Below are 23090 nucleotides of genomic sequence, written 5' to 3' on the forward strand. Positions count from 1 at the left end.
GCAGGCCATCCATACAGATGAGGATGGGTGGAGAGGGAGCCACCAAGTACTCAGTATAAGTGTTGAGCCTCTTTCTGACTTCAAAGGGAGCCGGGAAGGACTGGGAAGATCCCTGGGGCTCAAATGTGACTCCTTCCACCATCCATGGCTTATCCTGCCTTGGGATTTTGTCCAGCCAGGCTGCAATCTATTGATCGGCCCAAAGATTCCTGGAGACCCAGGAGAGCTGGGCATGGTAGACTTTGTGTGTGTGTGTGTGTGTGTGTGTGTGTGATTTCTCAGCACCCTCTCAGAGCAGAGCAGCCCCCTTCCTACTGCTTACAGCCCCATTCACCTGTGCCACGGTGCCCACCTCCCTCTTGCTATTGGTCAGGAGTGTTAGCACATTAGCGTGTCAGGACTAGGGGTGGGGTACAGTGTGATCAGGGACTTCAGGGAGGTGCCCCAAAAAGCCAGGTATTGGAGAGATGATTATCAGCACCCAGGATGTGATCTTATCTGTAGCCCATCAGTGTGGGGAGTGCACACATTCCTTAACAAGGGCATGAGAAGACAGTCACCACCGGGCAGCCAGCCAGACATCAAGGTCAACTCATAATTAAAGAACAGATGTGGTGATGACACCATGAGACAGAAACCCCATGATCCTGCCCTACCCCTGTCCTGGAAAGTGTGAGGCCACAGACATGACACCTGGACAAGAGTGTGTGACATCTGAGCAGGTGACATTGGAGAACTCCAGCTCAGGTTGTTGGAATCAGCTGACGTCAACTCTGCTGTCTGCACCAGACGTTAACTTGATCAATCTTCTTTCTCCATCTTGGCTGGGAGGATGGTATGGTCCCTCTGAACATTTTGGATGGACTGTGGGTATTGATGGAAATCCCTTCAGAGAGCTAATGCATTTGATTTCCTTTAGTGAATGATTATGTCCAGCCACTCATCCATTTATCTTACTTTTGGGGTGCACTGCCTGGCATGTGGGATGTTAGTTCCCTGACCAGGGATCAAACCCACACCCCTGCAGTGGGAGCTTGCAGTCTTAACCGCTGGACCGCCAGGAAGTCTCTTGATTTCCTTATCTTCCCACCTCACTCCCTCCATCCCTTGGGCTCAGAGTTCTTCGATCCCCCGTGACGGCCCGTCCATTGGTGCTGGCTCCCGTCCTCTCTCCACTCCCAAGTGTGCTTATCTTCCTCACCCAGTCAGAGTCTCTTGCAAACCCTCTCCACTGCCTTGATCCTCTCTGCTTTGGTCACATTCACTGGAAAAATCCCTGACCTGGTTACACACGCCCCTCTGCCTACACTTCACCTTCACCCTTGACCCCAAATGTACCTGTGCAGTCAGATGACCTCACTCATCTCACCTTAAGTTTATAATCCGGGGCCTCAACCAGGCCCTTAACACTGCCCAGCAGTCCTACCATCCTTCCCTGGTCTGCAGTCCCTCCCCCCATCCTAGATGGTGGTTTCATATTCCCTCCTCTCTTTTCAAGCTTCCGACTAGTTCTTCTCCACCCTTACTCTCAGCTGAAGACTGTGCTTCCTATTTCACTGAGAAAATCAGAAGGAACATCCCCTTGTGTGATCCACACTTCCATCCAAGGGAGCCTCTACCCTGGGCAAAACCCACCCTGCCCTCACCGCTCAAGCATGTGGCCCCACAAGGCTCCCTGCCTTTACTGGATCACTTGCACCCACCTAAATCACCTGTTTATGGTGCTTAACACTTAAAAAAAAAGAACTCTCAATTCTACTTGCTCTTCTAGTAACTGTCCCATTTTCTGTCCCCTTTTACAAAAAAACTCAGCAGAGTGGACCATGCTCGTCTCCAATTCGTCTCCCCCCATTCTTCTTCTGTTTTAGGTATTTATTTGGCTGTGCTAGGTCTCAGTTGTGGCACTTGGGGTATGTGATCTTCGTTGCGGCATGCGGGATCTTTAGTTGTAGTGGGTGAGGTCTATTTCCTGACCAGAGATTGAACCCAGGCCCTCTGCACTGGGAGCAAGGAGTCTCAGCCACTGGACCACCGGGAAAGTCTCTCCTCCCATTCTTTCCTGAGGCCACTCTGTTTAGCTTTATTCCACTGAAATCACTCTTGAAAAGGCCCACTTTGCTCCATGTTGCTCAATGCCCTGGTCAGTTCTGTCCTCTTTTCTTACTTGAATCGGCTGCCGTGCTGCTCACAGTGGATCACCTGTCATCTTTCTGTGCTTTGGTCACTTGGCTTCCAGGACATCTCACTCACCCGGTTTCTTTCTTTTCAGTCTCCTTTGCTGGGTCCTCTTCATCTCCTGACCTCTTAGTGTCAGATGACCAGGGCTCAGCCTTGGATGGCTTCCCCAGCTACACCCATTTCCTAGGCGACCTCATGGCTGTACATCCCACTGTGGTCCCTCCCTCAGGCCTCTACATCTCTGCTCAAACGTCACTTCTGCACGCAATCTTCCCTGCCACTCTCTCTAAATTGTGTTCCTTTACCTCTCAGGCTTTCCCTCCCCTCTCCCGCTTCATTTTTCTCTATTGCATCCATCACTGTTCTGATACTAATTATCCCTTATCTCCCCTTGTAGAATGTAAGTTCTGCTAGGGCCCACATCTTTGTTTTATTCACCACTGAATCGCCAGAGCCCAGAGCAGTGCCAGGTACATAGCAGGCACTGAACAAATCCTTGTAGAATGGATGAAAACCTGACCCGAATAAGCTCAGCTCCTCCACCCTGGGCATTCATACTCAGCTGTCTGATATTTAAGGGGTGTCCAGGGCAACCACAGGGATACAAAATGTGGGCACGTGGGCTTCCCTGGTGACTCAGTGGTAAAGACGCTGCCTGCTAATGCAGCACACTTGGGTTCGATCCCTGGTCCAGGAAGATCCCACATGCCGCAGAGCAACTAAGCCCGTGTGCCACAATTATTGAGCCTGTGCTCTAGAGCCTGGGAGCCACAACTGCTGAGCCCAGGTGCCCTAGAGCCCGGGCTCCACAAGAGAAGCCACTGCAATGAGAAGCCCGCATATCGCAAAGAGAGAGTAGCCCCCACTCTCTGCAACTAGAGATAAATTCACGCAGCAATGAAGACCCAGCACAGCCAAAATTAAAACAAATAAATACATAAAACTAAACTAAAATAAATAAATGCATAAAATAGAAACTGCTGCCTAGCTTGCCAAGGTGGGGTAAGGGAGGGATGTATTAAAAGTTTGGGATTAGCAGGTATAAATTATTACATATAGAATAGAAAAAAGCAAGGTCCTAAAACATGCTGCAACTAAAGATCCCCCATGCTGCAAATACAGCACAGGGAACTATATCCAATATCCTGTGATAAAACCAGCCTAAGGCAGGCATTCCCCCACTGTCCAGGTTTGCTGGGCAGTGCCAGCAAACTGGTGCGCAGAGACTTGACAGGGAAGACAGAGCTGTTCCAATAAAGTCTGCCTTCTGTGGAGGCGATTACTGAGACAGGGAAGAAAAGGGCAAGAAACTGTCACTGCTGCTACCTGATGGCAGCTTTGACGTGGGTTCTTCTTTATTTTTTAAATCTTTGTGATTCTCGGGCTTCCCTTGTGGCTCAGCTGGTAAAGAATCCTCCTGCAATGCGGGAGACCCTGGTTTGATTCCTGGGTTGGGAAGATCTGCTGGAGAAGGGATAGGCTACCCACTCCAGTGTTCTGGCCTGGAGCATTCCATGGACTGTATCGTCCATGGGGGAGAAAAGAGTTGGACGTGTGAGTGATTTTCACTTCACTTCACCTCACTTGTGATTCTCACCTACCCTAATCCAATCTTTATAAAAGAGGCAGTCTAGAGAAAAAACAAATGTATGCATATACACATAAGATGTTATGGAAAAACCCAAAAGAAGTTTTTGGCCAATCCTATTTAACTGAATTACTTTGCTATACAGCAGAAATCTGGAGGAGGAAATGGCAACCCACTCTAGTATTCTTGCTTATAAAATCCCATGGACAGAGGAGCCTGGTGGGCTACAGTCCATAGGATTGCAAACATTCAGACATGACTGAGTGACTGAGCATGCAGGCACAGCAGATATTAACACAACATCAGAAAACAACTATACTTCAATAAAATAAAATTTTAAAAACCTGCCACCTATCAAACGAGACCATGCAATATCTTGGAGATAGAAGTCCTTGGAGATAGAAGTGGTTAAACTGATTTAATCATTTAGCTGATCTATCTTCCTCAATATCATTATGGTATGACTCCCTTCAGGAAAAGAACACAGCTGTACCCCTGGGTCACTGGTTGGCTAAGGGAAGAGGGTGGAGTCTTGGGAGTGGAGGGCAGACAAATCAGAGCCCAGTTCAGGTTCAGTTCAGTTCAGTTCAGTTCAGTCGCTCAGTCGTGTCCGACTCTTTGCGACCCCATGAATCGCAGCACGCCAGGCCTCCCTGTCCATCACCAACTCCCGGAGTTCACTCAAACTCACGTCCATTGAGTCAGTGATGCCATCCAGCCATCTCATCCTCTGTCGTCCCCTTCTCCTCCTGCCCTCAATCCCTCCCAGCATCAGAGTCTTTTCCAATAAGTCAACTCTTCTCATGAGGTGGCCAAAGTACTGGAGTTTCAGCTTTAGCATTATTCCTTCCAAAGAAATCCCAGAGCTGATCTCCTTCAGAATGGACTGGTTGGATCTCCTTGCAGTCCAAGGGACTCTCAAGAGTCTTCTCCAACACCACAGTTCAAAAGCATCAATTCTTCAGTGCTCAGCTTTCTTCACAGTCCAACTCTCACATCCATATATGACCACTGGAAAAACCATAGCCTTGACTAGACTACAGGTTTCACTGGTTAAGAATCTGCCTACCAATGCAGGAGACACAAAAGACTCAGATTCAATCCCTGGAGTAGGAAATGGCAACCCACTCCAGTACTCTTGCCTGGAAAATTCCATGGACAGAGAAGTCTGGCAGGCTACAGTCCATGGGGTTGCAGAGTCAGACACAACTGAGCACGCACACACACACAGCTCAGTCTAAAGCTGGGACCAAATCAAACCTTCACTGGTCCAGTGAATCGTCAGGTTTTGGCCTGGGCGGGATCCCACGGGTCTGGTATAAGTCAAACTGGGTCTGACAAGGGGCCCAACCTGGACTTGCACCCCCCCAGCTAGTGTCCCCTGCAGTGGGTATATGAAGGCAGAGAGATGGTCATGGTTCTTCCCATGCCACACTAGAGGATTCTGCCCAGTGAACAATACCACCCTTAGGGTTATGGGGCTTTGCCAAAAGTTGTCCTATAGCACGCTGACCAATTTTGTATCTCATTTAGCAATCTTGTTTCAGGATTCCTCCTCTTTTTCTCCCTTGAACATATATGTGTCTTGCTTTCTTGTATCCTCCTTTGAACAGGCTTTGTCAGCTTGCTGGCTCTGTCATCTCCTTCGTTAGGGAGTTAAAAAAAAATCTAAAGCACTTTGTTTGTTTAGTGGTGTGGGAAAAATGTCTAAGTTTTTGAATACTCTGCCTATACATTCTCTGTGCATCTGTCTCTTGTCTTCTCTCTCTCATTACATTAGTAATCAGGGTATGCCTAGGAAGGCTCCCGGGGCTGGGCCAGGTCTGAGGGCAATGAAGATGAGGGGTACAAGCCCTGAGGGCCTGTCAGTGGCCAGGGCACAGGGACCACAGCTGGACACTCGGGTCCATGGATGAGGTAGGGGTGGAATCTATGACTCAGGACAGGAAGACCATCATTGGTGAAGGGGAGCAGGTCTCTGGGCGGGGCCCCAGGAGACCCTGGTTGGAGGTGGGAGTGGGAATTCAAATTCCAGCAGCATTTCCAGGCCTGAAGTATGTGGGTTTGGGGCCCCTTTGGGGCTCTCACTCCCCCCTCCCCCATGACTTGACTGACAAAAAAGAAGAGACTCATCCAAGGCCACAGGGTGGAAAGTGGCTCTTCCCGCCCCTCCCTAATCTGCCCTTTGGAGTTAGACCTGGGGCTTCCAGCCTCCCAAGGAGAGGGTGCGGCCCCCTTCCAGTCCCACCCCAGCGCTTATCACAGGATCGCTGACCTTGAGGATGATAACAGCCAGATCTGGAGCCTCCTCTGGGGTGGGGGCAGCTCAGGACCCAGGGAGGTGGAGGATGTTGGAGGATGGCCTACTTGGAGCTGGTGGGCTCCGATTCCCAGGGCCCACACACAGGCAGCGGGAGCCACGGCTCAGATTTGGTAAAGTTTACTGCGGGGAGCTGGAGAGGAACAGCCAGGGGGGCTCCCCAAGGAGATGTGCTGTCTCCAGCCTCAGCTCAGCTAGGGCCTAGGGCTGACATGTGTTTCTGCTGTTGAGGGCACGGTCAGGCTGCAGGATGACCAGTCCTGCCATCTGGGAGCTGGGTTGCTGCAGACAGCGGGGAACCAGTTGAGTGGCGCTAGGCAAGCTGGTCGTCTCACCCCACCCAGAGCTGGGTGGAGTTCCTGGTACCTGGAACAGCGCCCCCTCCTGGACAGCCTGGGCTCCTTCCTGGATGGCCTTACCCTCCTCCTGGATGACCTTCTCTCCCTCCAGGATGGCCTTTGCTTCCTCTTTCAGGCTTTTATACAAGGAGTCAGGCTGGAACAAAGGGTTGCAGGGGCCAGAGGTGGGTAGACGACACCAGGCAGGACGGCCTGCCAGGGGCCTGCCCAGGAGCAGGGCTGGGAGGTGGGGAGGGGGCACCACAAAGGAGGTGGGTCCTGGGTTGAGGTCTCACCAGGTCTCGAAGCTTCTCCCCCAGAGCCAGATTGTCGGCTTGGATAGTGCTGAGCGACTCCCGAAGCCTAGGGTTGAAAGGGAGACCCGCCCCCTCAGCCCCCAGACTTGTCCTAGGCAGCCCCCCATGAGCTCCTGATCTGGAATAGCCACAAGCCCAGGGATTCACCAGGAGCCCGGTCTGGTTCTGGCAAAGCCAAAGGCAGGGAGGGAATTCATCTCTCCCTTGTGACTGGCAGCAGGGGACCTAGAGGCAGATGAATCCTGCTTCTCTTCTTTAGCAAGGGGATATCCGGCTGCTGCCTTGCATGTACTGGCCCGGGAACCCTCTAAAGGAGGCTTGGGCTAGCAGCCCACCCCTCTGGTCTGCAGTGGGGGCTGTGGCAGGGTTCTGTGTGGTTTCTGTGTGGAATTAGCCTGGCCCGAGCTCCTTGGCCAGCTGTAGATGAATACGCGTTGACCACTCAGATCCATGGCTGTGGGAATCTCCTGCAGCCTTGGGGAATGACTGTCACACTCCTCCCACCCCAAGACCTCTGTCTCCAGGTGGAGTTTGGACCCTGACATCGCCACTGGTAAACAAGCGGCCATGGGACTGTGCAGACCTAAGCTGCAGAGCCTGACATCCAGAGAACTGACCACCCCCATCCCCTTTCTCCACAGAACAAAATACCTCTCAAGTTCTTGGACATTTAAAGATGGCAGCCCCTTGCAGGCAACATCATAGACTTCCCGCTAATCGGGCACATGGGCACATTGATGGGAAAGGGCTGTGGCCCCCACTCCTCTGGGACAGGACATACAAGCCATTGATGCTTGAGAGGGAAGGGACCTACTGGCTAGTAAGGAGGTCACCCAGAGCAGAACAGAGAGCAGGAAAGGGAAGGAGGGAAGGAAGAGGGCCCAGTGAAGGCGCCAACTTACATCAAGCCCCAGGCCCTGCACTCCATTCTGGGAAACCCTGTCCCCCTCCCTGTCCCCACCTGCCCCGGTCCCGGCTCACCTCAGGCAAACATTTTGCAAATGGCTCATTTCCTTTGAGGTTCGCTGCGGGCCCCAGTCTTCCTTATCCAGGAACTGGGACTCCTGGAGGTCCAAGTCCCTGGGTGGGTGCACAGTGAGGATTGGACCTGAGGCTGGAGGCTGGGGAGGGTGGGGTGAGCAGAGGGGGAACCCAGCCCAAGGCCCAGGCTTCTTCAGTCTTGCCTGAGCCACCCCCACACACATGCCCTAGGGCTGAGTCCTGGCCCAGGTCTGAATGTTGATGGCGGAGAGGCACCCTCTGCCCCCTCCCCTCTCACCCGGCTCACGTGGCCTTACTCTGCAGGGTCGCTGGCGGGCTCAGTTGCGGTCAGGAGGGTAAACAAGAATGTGGTGCTGGCTTCCTGCTCCTGGCCCAGCTGCTGCTCTGAAGAATCTGAAAAAGATGGCTTTGGCAGAGAGGGTGCCCTGGTGACTGAGGCGGCATGAGGCTGGCTGGCCACCTGAGAACTGGGGTCTTCCCACACCCGACAGTCAGAGGATGGGCACAGTGGCGAGGGGTTCAGGCCTCCCTCCAGGAAGGAGAAGAATTTCTCCAGCCCCCCCGGCCCCCGCTGCCCTCGGCCTTGGGAGGTCCGGTCACCTCTGTATCCGGCTCTCCGGAGATCTGAGTGTCTTCTGACTTCTGCTCCGCAGCAGGTGGCGGCGCTGGCTTCTCCTCGGGCTCTGAGTGGGCTGTTTGTCCATCCCAGGGACACTGAGGGAGATGGTAACTCACTTGGTGAGCCACCCCCACCATCCCGCTGGTCTCCCCTTTCCAGCCTCCCCTGCTTTTCTTGGGGCGGCCTCAGTAGGTAAAATATAGGACACCCAGTGAAATTTGAATTTCAGAATAAATGGTCATTTTTTCAAGCATATCTCAAACATTGAACAAGCCACACTCATACTTTAAAAAGTGTTTGTTTTTCATCTGAAATTCAAATTTCACTGGGGTGTCTTGTGTTTTATCTGGCAACCCTACCAAAGCTATACAGTAATGGTATCTTGTCAACTGAATTCTTGCAAATGCAAGGTGTTCCTGGTAACTTTGCTTGGAAACTTTGCTTTAGAAACATCTCCAAAAGAAATAAAAATAATTCACACAGAGGTCCACAGTAGCCAACTGACAGCCAGAAGAAAAACTGAAACTTGCCTAAAGGGCCCAAATACAAGGAGAGGGAAGTAAGCAATGACTTATGATTGCGATAGAATGCAATCCACTCTGAGGTTAATGGTCTCCAGTAAACACTGGTCCACCACACTCTGTCCTTGAGCCAAGCGTTACGCTGGATACTGAGACCATACAGATAGATGATTGTGACCAAGTTCTGCCCAGAAGCCCCCAGAGATGGGGGGCAGGGGTGGCCTAGGCTCTCAGATGCCCACTGTGTTAGGGACATGTGCCATCCAGAAGCCTGTAAAGAAAGCCTTGACTGAGAGGGCCACTTGGCTTAGGAGATCCAGAAAGACTCCACCAGTGGGTGCTGCTTGATCTACGAGTGGGGTGTCTTGGCCAGAGAAGGAAGAAGGGCAATCCAAAAGAGGAAGTGGCTTGGGCAGGATGATGCCAACGGACATTACACATTCAGACGGGGGTGCTCCCACTGAGAGCCAGGGTGAGCAGGCCTGGGCTGTGGCCTCCAGGGGACAAGGAAGAGTTGAAGTAGGAGATAGATGGGCCCCTGGGCCAGAGACCTGGTGTTTGTCAAGTGGAATAAAACTGAAGCTTTGTCCTCAGCCAGGTGAGAACCATGCCCCATTTCCTTCCTCCACTGATATGGAGGGAATGAAGTAATGGTGGGGAATTTGTGGCAGCAAAGATAGAAATGAGACTTTTCTGATAACTAAGAAAAAAATGAACAGGCTGGGGAAACAGCACAAACAGGCCTGAAATAGTTAGGCAATCTTAGGTATTCTTTAGTGTTACAAAAGCTAACAAACAACTTGTAGCTGGACTTGTCCTTCACAAAGCTAAACAGAGCAAATTACTGACTCCACGTGAATCACACTCTGCACCCGGCACTCTTCTCCCCCTACACTCTTCCATAGCATTCTTCATTTCAGAAAGACGGTCACGGGCTGATAACCAGAAAAGACTAATCCCAGTTACCATCTGCCTGATGCCAGCTGTGGCTGTTTTGAAATTAAAAAAAAAAAAAAATCTATTTCTCTTTTAAAATTTTACGTATTTATTTTGGCTGCGCTGGGTCTTCATTGCTGCACACGGGCTTTCTCTAGTGGCCACCAGGAGCTTGTCTTTGCTGCAGTACTCGGGCTTCTCATTGTGGTGGCTTCTCTTGTTGCAGAGCACAGGCTCTACGAACACAGGCTTAGTTGCTCCGCGGCATGTGGGATCTTCCCAGATCAGGGATCAAACTTGAGTTCCCTGCATTGGAGGGTGGATTCTTAACCACTGGACCATCAGGGAAGTCCCTGTTTTGAAATCTTGCAAAAGGAAAAAAAAAAAAAAAAACCGCAAGACTTTCATTAGGATATAAAACCTCTGTCTTTTCTGGGGGCACAGTTCTTGAGGTGCTGGCCTGCGGTTTCCTCTTTGCCTGGCAAAGAATAAAGCTACTCTTCCTTTTTTCCTCCAAACTCTGTCTCCGTATTTCTAGTCAGCATCAGTGAACCAGGAGCCAAGATTTTAGAGTCAGTGTGGGAGATCTTTGGGTGTTTGTGTTGATTGTCTGAGCCCGTGGCTGGGCAGATGGATGGGAGGAGGAGACCCTGGGGGCAGAAGCTCAGGGCCTTGAGGGTGAAGGAGAGTGGCATTCATGACTGCTGCCTGTGATAAGTGTCTACTCTGAGTTGTACCGTGGAAGGTGACCATGAGACACTGTCCGGCCACAAATGCAGGCCTCACATGGTTTGCATATGCTACGCACCAATGCACCACACAGAGTTGCCCAATAGAATACAGGATGCCTGGTTAAATCTGAGTGCCAGATAAACAATGAGTTTTGTTTTAGTATGATGATGTTCCAAATATTGCAAGGGACATACTTGTCCTGCAAGATTATTATTTATTGAATTTGGGACATGGTTACGTTAAATAGAAAATTCATTGTTTATCTGACATTCAAATTTAACCAGGAATCCTGCATATTTTTGTGGGCAACCCTAACGCCACGCCCACCTATTGGTGCCCATCAGAGGAAACTGGGAGGCACGAACAGCTTTCTGGCTAGAATTAGTAACCAGAAAGTATTGGAGAAGATGATTGGAGATATAGGAGAGTATCTGAATAATAAGAAATATGGAAAGTTGTAACACGATAGGGAGTCCAGGGTCACTAGTTCTTTGACTTCCCTTTGGTTCCACATCAGACTCAGCTTGGCTGTCTAACAGCCGACTGTATGAAAGCTCTCTCCCCCAGGCCATTGAGCACTTTCCCAGAGAATGCCTGGCATTCCCTTGGTGCCCCATCAGGGTCCCACTGGCCAAGCCAGTGATTGAGGTGATTAATTCAGATTTAGACAGAAAACAGCTCCAAGCTGAAAATCCATAGACCCACGTTGGAGTCTCGCTCTGCAGTTCAAAGATGGGGCAGTCCCAAGTACTCAGGTTCAGTTTCCTAGCCTATAAAATGGGTATCAGTTCAGTCGCCCAGTTGTGTCCGACTCTTTGCGACCCCATGGACTACAGCACACCAGGCTTCCCTGTCCATCACCAACTCCCAGAACCTCCTCAAACTCATGTCCATTGCATCGGTGATACCATCCAGCCATCTCATCCTCTGTCGTCCCCTTCTCCTCCTGCCCTCAATCCCTCCCAGCATCAGGGTCTTTTTCAATAAGTCAGTTCTTTGCATCAGGTGGTCAAAGTATTAGAGTTTCAGCTTCAGCATCAGTCCTTCCAAAGAATATTCAGGACTGACTTTCTTTAGGATGAACTGGTTGGATCTCCTTGCAGTCCAAGGGACTCTCAAGAGTCTTCTCCAACACCACAATTCAAAAGCATCAATTCTTCAGTGCTCAGCTTTCTTTATGGTCCAACTCTCACATCCATACATGACTACTGGAAAAACCATAGCTCTGACTAGACGGACCTCTGTTGACAAAGCAATGTCTCTGCTTTTTAATATGCTGTCTAGCTTGGTCATAGTTTTTCTTCCAAGGAGCAAGTGTCTTTTAATTTCATGGCTACAGTCATCATCTGCAGTGATTTTGGAGGCCCCCCCCTCCACCAATAAAGTCTCTCACTGTTTCCACTGTTTCCCCATCTATTTGCCATGAAGTGATGGGACCAGATGCCATGATCTTAGTTTTCTGAATGTTGAGTTTTAAGCCAACTTTTTCACTCTCCTCTTTCACTTTCATCAAGAGACTCTATTTCTTCTTCACTTTCTGCCATAAAGGTGGTGTCATCTGCATATCTGAAGTTATTGATATTTCTCCCGGCAATCTTGATTCCAGCTTGTGCTTCAGCCAGCCCAGCATTTCACATGATGTATTCTGCATATAAGTTAAATAAGCAGGGTGACAATGTACAGCCCTAATGTACTCCTTTCCCAGTTTGGAACCAGTCTGTTGTTCCACATTCATTCTGTTGCTTCTTGACCTGCATACAGGTTTCTCAGGAGGCAGGTCAGGTGGTCTGGTATTCCCACCTCTGTCAGAATTTTCCACAGTTTGTTGTGATCCACACAGTCAAAGGCTTTGGCAAAGTCAATAAAGCAAAAGTAGATGTTTTTCTGGAACTCTCTTGCTTTTCCAATGATCCAACAGATGTTGGCAATTTGATCTCTGGTTCCTCTGCCTTTTCTAAATTCAGGTTGAACATCTGGAAGTTCACGGTTCACATATTGCTGAAGCCTGGCTTGGAGAATTTTGAGCATTACTTTCCTAGCATGTGAGATGAGTGCAATTGTGCAGCAGCTTGAGCATTCTTTGGCATTGCCTTTCTTTGGGAATGGAAATAAAACTGATTTTTTCCAGTCCTGTGGCTACTGCTGAGTTTTCCAAATCTGCTGGCATATTGAGTGCAGCATTTTCACAGCATCATCTTTTAGGATTTGAAATAGCTCAACTGGAATTCCACTCCACAAATATTCAGTGAGCCTTGATTTTGTACCGGGCCCTGCCCTGAATGTGGAGAGGATACAAAAAGGAATTCCCTCCTTTGGGGAGTCTGTTATGGACCTCATATAAGGATGCCAGGGGTCAGTTACTACATATTCTACCAGGAGCTATGCGTGTGACCATCAACCTGGACAACCAGTTGACCAGAGCAACTCAGTCATAGAGGTGGAATCAGCTCCACTTTTCATAAGAGAAAAGCGAGACTCGAAGAGGCTAAGTAACTTGGCTGTGGTCTCAGAAGACAAAGGTGGGGTTCAGAACCAGGGCTTTCTGAGTTCCAGTCTGATGGCTGTCAGAGTTTGGCAACTTGCCAGTCACGTGGTGGGAGCACACGGGCTGCTGGTGGGAGTGGGGAAGGCAGCCTTCTCAGGACCATTCAAGCCAAGGCCTTCAAGCCTCTTCATTCAAGCGTGAAGAGGTGGCAGGTCACAGGGGCTCAGGACTCAGGACTCAGAGGCGGGGGAGGGGTGGGGGCTGGGTAGGGAGCTGTCCTGTGCGAGAGTGAAGTCTACACCCAGGGCCATGGGGATCAGTGTGAACCCTGTGGTTGGGTCCAGGATTCGTACTGGGGGTGGGGGGTGCTGAGGTCTCATGCTTGCCTCAGGCCACCCAGGTGCCACTGCTTTCGACTCACCCTGGCCCTCTCTTTCCTCCAGGGTGCTCAAAGCTCTCCAGGAGGCTGTGAGCTGCCATGGGCCAGGCTGGAGGGAAAGCATCACCCCTCTTCATCCCTCATGTGCCTGGACGCTGGGAGGAGAGCTAAATACGACTGCTTCCGCCTCCACCCTCAGAGCTCCGACTACCGTGTAAATGTGTGTGTCCAACAGACAGACTGCAAGCTTTAAGGTGCTGCGAGGGGTCTGCACATGGTCTGGAGAGTTAGAAAGGTGGGCGTGGTCAGGTCTACCTGTAAATAACTATTGTTCACTGAGTACTTATCATGTACTATGCACTTTACTCATATCATTTCCTCTCATTCTCATCAAACGACAAGATGGGGACAGCTATTCCCCACTTTTCCAAAGTTCACTTTATGCCACTTGCTTTTATGAAAAGACCTAACACTAGCACCTGTTCTTGCTAACTGAAAGAAATTTTCAGTTTTAGGAAACTGGAGAAAATTCTCATTTTTAGGAAAAAAGGTAAGAAGCAAAAACAGCGTTCAGCGTTGGTTTTGCAGGGAGCAGTTTTGGAGGCAGCTTGCACTCCAAGCAGCCAGAATAGCCCTGCCAAGCAACTCCACCAGAAGCTGCACCCATCGCAGCACCGTGAGCATCTGTGCTCCACCTCGATTTATGCTATGCCTCTGTTAGCAAGCTGTTGTGTCCTAAGGTAACTGCTTCACTTTACACCATTTCGGTTTACAAAAGGTTTCACAGGAATGCTCTATTTTCTGATATCTGGGAAGCCTATAGTTTTTTTTTTTTTAATGTTTATTTATTTATATTTGGCTGTTTTGGGTCTTTGTTGCTTCATGGGCTATCCTCTAGTTGCAATGAGTGGGGGCTACTCTCCAGTTGCGGTGCACGAGCTCCTCATTGTGGTAGCGTCTCTCGTCGTGGAGCACAGGCTCTAGGGCCCGTGGGCTCAGTAGTTGTGGCCCAGGGGTTAGTTGCCCTAACCCCTAACCAGGGGCACGTGGGATCCTCCTGGATCAGGGATTGAACCCTTGGGACAGGCGGGTAGGAAAGACTGAGCAGATGTGACACTTGAGCCAAAGCCACACCTAATCAAGGCGGAACTCAGCAGGTGAGGACCTTGCAGCAGCTCAAGGCCTGCACTGGGTCTCTGGACCCTACACTGGAGACCTGGCCAGCAGCCTCACCCTGGAGTCCTCATGAGTGCCAGCAAGCAGTCTGGACCAGCAGGGCTCTGGGTTGCAAATAAGAGAAAACAGCACTGGGTAATTTGAGCAAACAAGGAAGGATACTGGGGAGTCATGGAACTCTGAGGAAGAAGACTCAAAGGGCCGGAGATGTGGGATGCTGGCTGCCAGAACCACATGAGGACCCCACCACAGGACCCAACCGGAGTGCTCTGTCATCTCCACACTGGACCACAGAGGTCCAGGGCTGCCACCGGGCCTGTGAGGCCTTCACCTCACTGCATCCTCTACAATCCTTCCCTCTCCTCCTGGTCCTCGGTCCAGGTCCTCATGCAGTCTGACTGGTTGACTCAGGTCAGATGCGCATGTTCTGGTCACTGGGATCAGGGCAAGCAAGTATCTGACCCCTTCATGCCCAAGGAGAAAAGCAGGTCTTGCTATTGGGCCATTTGTAGGGGTTGACACTCTCGGCAGCCAAAACCTGGTAACATCCATTACACGACTGCATGGACAATGGGAAGGCATCAAAGGGTGTTTTCCTCATGGCTGCTTTTATTTTTGGGGGGGTTGTGCTGGGTCTTTGTTGCTGCACGCAGGCTTTCTCAAGTTGCTGCAAGCAGGGGCTACTCTTCATTGTGGGCTTCTCATCGCGGTGGCTTCTCTTTCGCAGAGCACAGGCTCTAAGCACATGGGCTAGCAGCTGCACACGGGCTCAGTGTAGCTCGTGGGCTCTAGAGCACAGGCTAGGCAGCTGTAACACACTGGCTTAGTTGCTCTGCAGCACGTGGGATATTCCTGGACCAAAGATCAAACTCGTGTACTTAGAGGTACAATAGAATATACAAAAATGTATATATTACATTTTATCCATTCATCCATCGATGGTTATTTGTGCTATTTCCAACTTTTGGCAACTGTGTATAATGTTCCTATGAACACGGGTGGCAAATATCTTGAGACCCTGCTTTCACTTCTTTTGGATATTGTACCCAGAAGTGAATTGTATCAATATACATTTTTGTTATATACAATAGGTACGATGGAATATTATCCAGTCTTCAAAAAGAATTGATTCTGACACATGCTGTCACATGGATGAACCTTGAAAACAGGGTAAGTGAAATGAGACATAAAGGAATGTTGCTGGTGATTCAGTGGTTAAGAATCCACCTTCCAATGTAAGATCCCGTGTGCCACAGGGCACCTAAGCCAGAGTGGACAATGAAGACCCAGTGCAGCCAAAATAAAAATAAACAAAGTTTCAAAAACTTTTAAGAAAGAAATGAGACACAAAAGGGCAAACATTCTCTGGCTCCTCATGGACAGAAAGTAGGATGGTGGGTGCCAGAAGCTGAGGCAATAGGGAATAGGGAATTACTTACTGTCTAACAGGGACAGTTTCACTTTGGGAGGATGAAAAGGTTCTAGAGATGAATGATAGTGATGGCTGCACAGCATTGTGAGTGTGTTTAATGCTACCAAACTGTACACTTAAGATGCTTAAAATGGTAAATTTTATGTTATGTACGTTGTCACAATAAATTTTAAAAAAAAAACCAAACCACCACTCTGGACTTGCCTGATGGTACAGTGGACAGAAATCCACATAATACACAGGGCTGTTGTTAAGGACTGAGTCAGATAACGTGTGGGATTATTGTATCAAAGGGTTTTAAGCAGGAGAGAAACAGCATCATATTTTGTCTCTTAGAACTCATTCTAAGGAGATCCACTAGGAGGCCAGGGCAAATGTCCAGGGGCCATAGAGGTGGGATGGAGGGGTGTTGAGGAGGTTTTGGCTGATGGGATGGGGTGAAGGAGAGGGTAGACCTAGATGACCCCAGGTTCCTGGCTGTGTGACTGGGTCAGCAGGTGGTGTTGATAATAACAGGAGCACAGAAAAAGGCACGTTGGTGGATGAGCTGAATTTGCGATGACTTTGAGTTGAGATAGTTTTAGAAGACAGTTCTAGATTCCAGTTTGAGCTCAGTAGAGACGTATGGTTTGGAGATAGACTAGTAAAATCTTGAGACTTCCCTGGTAGTGGAGTGGTTAAGAATCCACCTTCCAATGCAGGGGATGCAGGTTCGATCCCTGGTCAGGGAACTAAGATCCCACATGCCGCTGGGCAACTAAACCCACACACCACAACTAGAGAGCCTGTACACTGCAATTAAAGAAGCCTGCACGCTGCAAGGAAGACTCAGTATAGCAAAAAAAAAACAAAAAAAAACAAAAAAAACTTAGGCAGTCTTGAGCAAGGAGGTGGCGCATTTACTCTAAAAACGAGGAGGCAAGGGCAAGCATAGAAAGGATGAGGAAAGGGAGTGGGTGTGCCACCTGCATAAAGATGCATTTATGTCCCTGGGCCTCCTCTGGCCTGGTGGGAGAATTCCTGGGAATCAAAGCTTTGACTAGCTCCCCAGGGCATTCTGCACCCACTGCTGTCGAGCACCCAGGCTGAGCCAGTGAGGAACTGGCTCCTTCACAGGAATCTGTCAGGAAGATGAAGCAGGGTAAGAGCTGGACTCAGGAAGGGGTGGAGGGTTGGTGCCCAGGTGCTAAGAGTGGAGCTCTTAGCAGCCTCACCCCAGCCCGACTTCTTTCCTGCTGGGACATGAGGGTATGGGGCTCCCCTTCTTGGAGGACTGGACAGAAAACACAGACCTGGGGGTGGGAGTGATCTACCACAGGGCTACTGGAAGCCAGGCTGGCAGTCCCCCTTAAAAACAGACAAGCAGCCCAAAGAAAGCATGGTTTCCTGGGTCCCACACCCTCAGCTCTGCTTTGAGCCAACAAAAGAAAAGAGTCTATGAACAGGCAGAAACTTTTTTTGTTTGTTTTAATTTTGAAAAGAAGTCCCAGTTTTCTCTTCAACTCTATTCTTAGTTTTTCAGGGACAGAGAAAAGTCTGTAGTAACAACATCAACTGAACATCATCTGGTGACTTCCGGCTTTCAGGACAAAGACATTTCCCAGGAGTTGTCCTGCCAGTCAGCGAGGATAACTCTCCAGGAACAGTCCAGTTCAAGGGCGTCTGGGTTCACCCTGGCAAAGGGGCTTGCGTGACAAAGCATGAAGCACCGGACAGGTAGCCTAGGGCTCCTCAGCCTTGCAGAGCTTAATTGATACCCACCAGGCCTGTGCCATTTAAGGGACCCTAACCAAGCAAACACTCATCTTCCCTGATGTCCTCTGCTATCTACTAGCTCCTCTGCATTCCTCTTAGCTTCTACTTCCATGAATCCATAATCATCAAAAGGTACAGTGGCCTGGGCTACAGGGGAAGCTGTGGTTGGGCAGCCATTGCAAGCTCACCTTTTACCAATATTGAGAAAAGAGAAACAAGGGAGGGGGCATGCGGCTCACCAGAGACAATGAGATGACCCCTTCCTCCCCCCAGCTCAACTCCTAGTACCTACCTCAGGCAGGGTACTCACACCTCGTGTGAGAGGACGCTAAGGAAGCTGAAAGTTAAAGCTGCTCTCAACCTGGCCCCTTTCTGGCACGTGAGGAAAGCTTCCTAGAACTTTACAAAACACTAAGGTCGCCAGGACCATACAACCCCAAAGTTTTTCTTCTAGAGCTGAGTAGACTGTACACTTTGTAAAAAACAGGTATGAGTAACAAGAGCAGGCGCCTTCAGCCATGGGCCCCTTCCCGGGCCACTGCAGGCATCGCCCCAGAATCCCTGAGCCTCAGGTTCTACGTTTTCTCGAGACACCTTCTTCACCTCAAGCAGCCGTTGCTCCATCAGCCTGCATTTAACCCAACATCTCAGCAGCAACACACAGAACTATAAAATACAGCTTCCTTGTAGTAGACATTTACCGTCTGAGACGCAACCAAGGCCTCCCTCTCCCCTACAAAAAAGACTCTATAGGCCCAGGGTCCAGATTCTTCCTCACAGATAGTACTTCTCCAATCCATGGGTTCAGTGCTCCCGGACCATCTACAGAATCTAAGAGGAAACCCAAGCTTCACTACCTAGATGGGCTCAAGGAGGGGAACCAAGCCCCAGCAGAGATGACTCAGTAGAGAAAGCCAGAGGCTGGCCATGGCCCCCACACCTGTCTCCGGTGGGCTGGTGCAGAAGAGCGGCACTTCCCCATAGGAGCAGAGAGGTGCCCTCTCTCCCCCCGACCCCCAGCCCTTTAACCTCCTCTGGCTGGGCCAGTGATGCCTGCTCCCTAGTCTGTGGCCTGACTGGAAATTGGCTGGGATACTCAGGGAGGTGGGGGGAAAGGATGGTAGGTCACTGACGACAGACGGGACACCAATGCGATGCTGAGCCAGGGAGGTCCCCCTTCTGGAAGCTCAGATGGCTGCCGCCGCTGCACCAACCCCCAGAGGACAGGCCCCACGTGCAGCAACAGCACATGCATGGGGAACAAGACCAGGGCAGGGGACCCCAAGCGTCTTTTGGATGAGGGAACTATGTACAACAGGAGGAGGGCAGAGTCTGGCCAGGGACACCCCCACTTCATCTCATTCAACCAGGAGATCAAAGCGCTCAGCGGCTTCAAACTCAGCATTCATGGCCGCGGCCCACTCATCCAGCTCCGATTTCTGGGGGAAGAGAAATGGAGGGCAGGTGAGTGGCGAAGAGGGCACGTCAGCTGTGCGTCTCCACCCATACTCTGCAGGCACTGCCTTTCCACCACAATAGCCAGGGCTGAGCCCCTGCCCTGCCCGTGTCCTGATGTGTCTCCCCGTGTGTCTGGAGTGGTAGCAGAGGAAGACCCCTGCCCCTCACTCACCAAGATCTCCGGCACCTTTTTCTTCTTTCGTTTCTCTTTCACAACCAGAGGGGAGATTCCAGGGAGAGTTGTGTCTGGGGCCCAGGGCTTCACAGAAACCCTGGGGACCTCAGCTAACTTTGAATCCACCACTGGCGAGACTCCAGCCAAGTCTTCAGCTGCCAGCAGCCCCTCAAAGCCAAAGCAGGACTGGCGGCCTGGGGTGGAGGTGGACGCAGAGCCCAAAGTCTCCAGGCGGCTGTACGAGCGCCTGACCTTCTTTGACATTTCCAAGTCTCTGGCGTCCAAGTCTCCTTTCCAGGAGTTGGACTCAGCATTCACGGGGCATAGCACAGGAGTGGAGGGGGCGGTGACAGGGACACTGCAGGTGTGGAAGAGGTCCTCCTTAGTAAGCTTCTTGCTAGGAGGGTTGTTTTCTTTCTCCAATAAAGAAGCAATCTGTAGCAGGACAGAAGAGAGAATGCCTCCCAGTTATTTAACTGTGTTACTGACTTCAAGAAAGGCCCAAGGATCTAAAATGTCCATCCAGTCACTAAGTCCTTTTTGGTCACCTGCCAGGCACTGGGAAGACAGCAGGGAAGAAAACAAAGAATACACACCTGTTTCCACAGGGCTTCCATTCTAGTGGGAAAAAAGACACAGGGGGAATCGTGTCACATGTTAGAGGTGCTAAGCACCTTGGGAAAAAAACAGAACAGGATGGAGCGTACATGGGGTGCACAGGATAGGTGTAGGTCAATGTAGGCCTCACCGAGATACAGGTAGCACTTGAAGGAAGCAAAGGAGTCAGTCATCCAGAGAACTGTCCTAGGCAGAGAACAGAAAGTGCAAAGTCCTGAGGTGAAACTGTGCCAGTCAGGGTCAAGGAACAAGAAGGGCAGTGAGGGTGAAGTGAGAGGGAGTGAGCCGAGGAACTGATGATGGGATTCGAGAGGTAACGCGGGTGTTTTAGGGCATGTTTTGCAGGCCACTATTCAAGGGGAGGCCCAGGGAGCCATGGCAAGGTTGTGAACAGGAAAATGCTTAATCTGACATGTGTATTAAGATGTTCACACACTGGTTTCTCATAATTCCAGTCTCAGCTCTAGAGCTGCTTCCTCAGAGAGATGGTCCTTTACCATGGAACGGAGGCCAGCCCCTCCTTACCTCTGCCTGTCACCCCTTTCCTGGCCAGCGAGATCACTACCTGATTTTGACTGTTTGCTGGTTGGCTGAGACCTCAGCTAGAATGTGCATGTCACACGTGAGCAGGTGTCTTCACCTGTCTGGTTGACCTGGCCTACGCCCAGCACCTTCAGCAGAGCCCTGCATGGAGTAGGTGTTCAATACATAAAGACTCAACTGACTTTCACAAAACTTGACACTGAGCTTTCTGATAACTAAGGTGAGAAACAGGACAAATTTAGTGACCCTTGTGGTTTAAAAGAATTACGTTATCATGAGACATTTCCTGGCTCTAGGCTCTGGGGAATCTATCCCATCAGTCTTAGTAAAAGGGATGCTGAACAAAAGGAGGGTCACCCAGACTACCACTCTGTCAGTCCCTACAGCCGTCCAAGTCCTTGCACAGTTTTTTGGTCCAATATCTCATGAATCTATCATTCAACCAATAAGAATGGCCACCGTCAGGGAGACAGAAGCCTGCCCTCAAGACAAACAAAGTACTCTTGGCTATTCATAAGGCCTATCGGGAAGGCTTCCGGGAGGAGGTATCCTTTGAGCTGAGTCCTGTGTGATGGGGCTCTCCAGCAGTACTCAGCAACGCTCTGCTTTTACCTTACTTCATGCACCCAATGTCTCACTTTAGGACTCCTCTGATGTCCTTCAACTTGGTCTTGGAGTCCCCAGAAGGCTTTCTCCAACCCATTCTCCAACCAGACCCAAGAAGGATCTTTCTATAACACCCAAGGCTGCCTCAGTCACTACCTTGAGACTCTCCAAAGCTGCCCACAGAACGAAGGATGAAGTCCAAGTTCATCAGGATCTGCTCCGGCTCAGCACACTCCCTCTCCTGACAAGGTCTACTGCAGACGCACCGAAAGTGCTGTTCCTGAAACTTTGCGCATTTCCTTGTGGACTCCAGGCGTCTACAAGCACAGCTTCCTTCGCCTGGAGCACTGCTAACTTGTCTTCAAAGACTCAGTTCAAACACCTCTGTGAAACGTTCCCTGAGCTACCTGGTCTGGGTTAGGTATCTTTACAGCATCTACTACTTTCTTTATTACAGTCCTCAGCATACTGTGTTATCACTTGTTTTTCTCCCCAGTTGACTACAAGCCTCGTGAGCTACTCAAAGGCAGGTAACATTTCTCATTCATTATATCTTCACGTACAGATCTTCTGTGAATGAGACACCTTTAACAATAACTTCGGCTAAAACAGTTCAAGACATTATAAGTTACTGAGAAAAAGAGGCTAAAAAGAAAAAAAGAGTAGTAAGACCCAGCTCAACTTTAAAAGGAAAATGGTAGAGAATACCAGGGCATTAAACGCACCAAGTGTGTAAGAAGTAAGCAAGCCTGGCAACATATGCAGGTGTCCAAAGGCAAATTGTTTCAAAATACAGCAAAAACAACTCCCTGGGCAGACATGAGTGAGTAAGTGAAAGTTGCTCAGTTGTGTCCAACTCTTCGTGACTCCATGGACTATACAGTCCATGGAATTCTTCAGGCCAGAATACTGGAGTGGGTAGCCTTTCCCTTTGCCAGGGGATCTTCCCAACCCACGAATTGAACCCAGGTCTCCCGCATTGCAGGCGGATTCTTTACCAGCGGAGCCACGAGACATGAGCAGCCATTATATCCCGCCCCAGCTCTAGAGTGTCTGTCCTGGATTCCCCTTAACTAAGAAATGAAAATGAACTTACCCGGGGGCTTCTTCGAGGAGAGTTAATGGATGGGATCTGTGGAGACGAGTTGATCACACAGCCGACTCCCGATCCTGGCTCTCCACCTACAACTCCTCTCTCAGCCCTCACCTCTACAGTATGGGCCACGATCTTCTTCAAGACGATGGGTTTTCTGACTGGAGCCTCCTGAGGCGCCTGGAGAAGAGGAGTGAACATGAGGTCTCTATTAGCCCAGAGGCTTCCAGAGCAGGAGGAACCTGAGGCTCACCTTAGGACAGACTTCCGGAAGGGTGTTTGGGAGATCAGAGCCTGATTTCCGCTGGGACCTCCGCAGAGACCGAGTGGGAGTTGGGGCGCTGGGTCCTGCAATCAGAAAAATTTAGGAGGTAGGGGAGGACTCGGCCTCAGAGTCTAGACAACAGGTTCTGAAGAAAGAGAGAGAAGATTCCCAAACAGGCCCTTTGGGGGCGCCTTCCTGGCCAGGAGACGAGAGAGCCTTCGAGGGCGGGGGGTGGGGTGGCGTTCCTCACCGAACTGCGTCCCTCAAACGGCTTAACCCCCTTTCCCGCGCGCCCCCTCCGCTCACCGGGGCACTGGACGGCCCCTCCGGACCGGGTTCGTCTCTCGGACATGTCTAGCTTTGGTCTCTATCCCCTCTGCCGTAGGTGCCGCCACCAGAGCGCGCGCCAACCCGAAAGGTAAACGTTCGAATTACCCGCCTTGCCCGGGAGGAAGCGGAAGTGATGTACGGGGGAGGTCCGCGAGCTTCGATCACTCCTTTTTCCACCCTCCTCCATGTCTAGCGTCTACAGAGGAGGGGGGAGGGGGGGTCAC

General features: G+C 50.5%; 1 protein-coding gene across 9 annotated transcripts; it reads right to left on the bottom strand.

The window, feature by feature from the left end:
* Nucleotides 1-6190: 6190 nt before the first annotated feature.
* CDCA5 (cell division cycle associated 5) lies at nucleotides 6191-23055 on the bottom strand. 9 transcript variants are annotated; one of them, XM_059883000.1, is made up of 10 exons: nucleotides 22972-23055; nucleotides 22525-22619; nucleotides 22275-22451; nucleotides 19409-19846; nucleotides 8344-8457; nucleotides 8040-8149; nucleotides 7723-7821; nucleotides 6721-6787; nucleotides 6506-6581; nucleotides 6191-6368 (listed from the first exon to the last, which is right to left on the bottom strand). In XM_059883000.1, exons 1-10 carry the CDS (start codon nucleotides 23051-23053, stop codon nucleotides 6325-6327), a joined length of 1302 nt encoding a protein of 433 aa, XP_059738983.1. In that variant the 5' UTR covers nucleotides 23054-23055; the 3' UTR covers nucleotides 6191-6324.
* Nucleotides 23056-23090: the final 35 nt, after the last annotated feature.

The sequence above is a fragment of the Bos taurus genome, chromosome 29 (genome assembly GCF_002263795.3).
Source record: "Bos taurus isolate L1 Dominette 01449 registration number 42190680 breed Hereford chromosome 29, ARS-UCD2.0, whole genome shotgun sequence".
Lineage (NCBI taxonomy): Eukaryota > Metazoa > Chordata > Mammalia > Artiodactyla > Bovidae > Bos > Bos taurus.

Excerpts from the sequence above, each read along its gene's own strand:
- CDCA5 (XM_059882997.1), bottom strand. The coding sequence starts at position 23,053 with ATGGAGGAGGGTGGAAAAAGGAGTGATCGAAGCTCGCGGACCTCCCCC. Across the intron at positions 22,452-22,524 it reads TTCCGGAAGTCTGTCCTAAG|GCGCCTCAGGAGGCTCCAGT; the intron begins GTGAGCCTCAGG and ends CCTCTTCTCCAG. Across the intron at positions 8,458-19,408 it reads AAAAGGTGCCGGAGATCTTG|TGTCCCTGGGATGGACAAAC; the intron begins GTGAGTGAGGGG and ends CATCTCCCTCAG.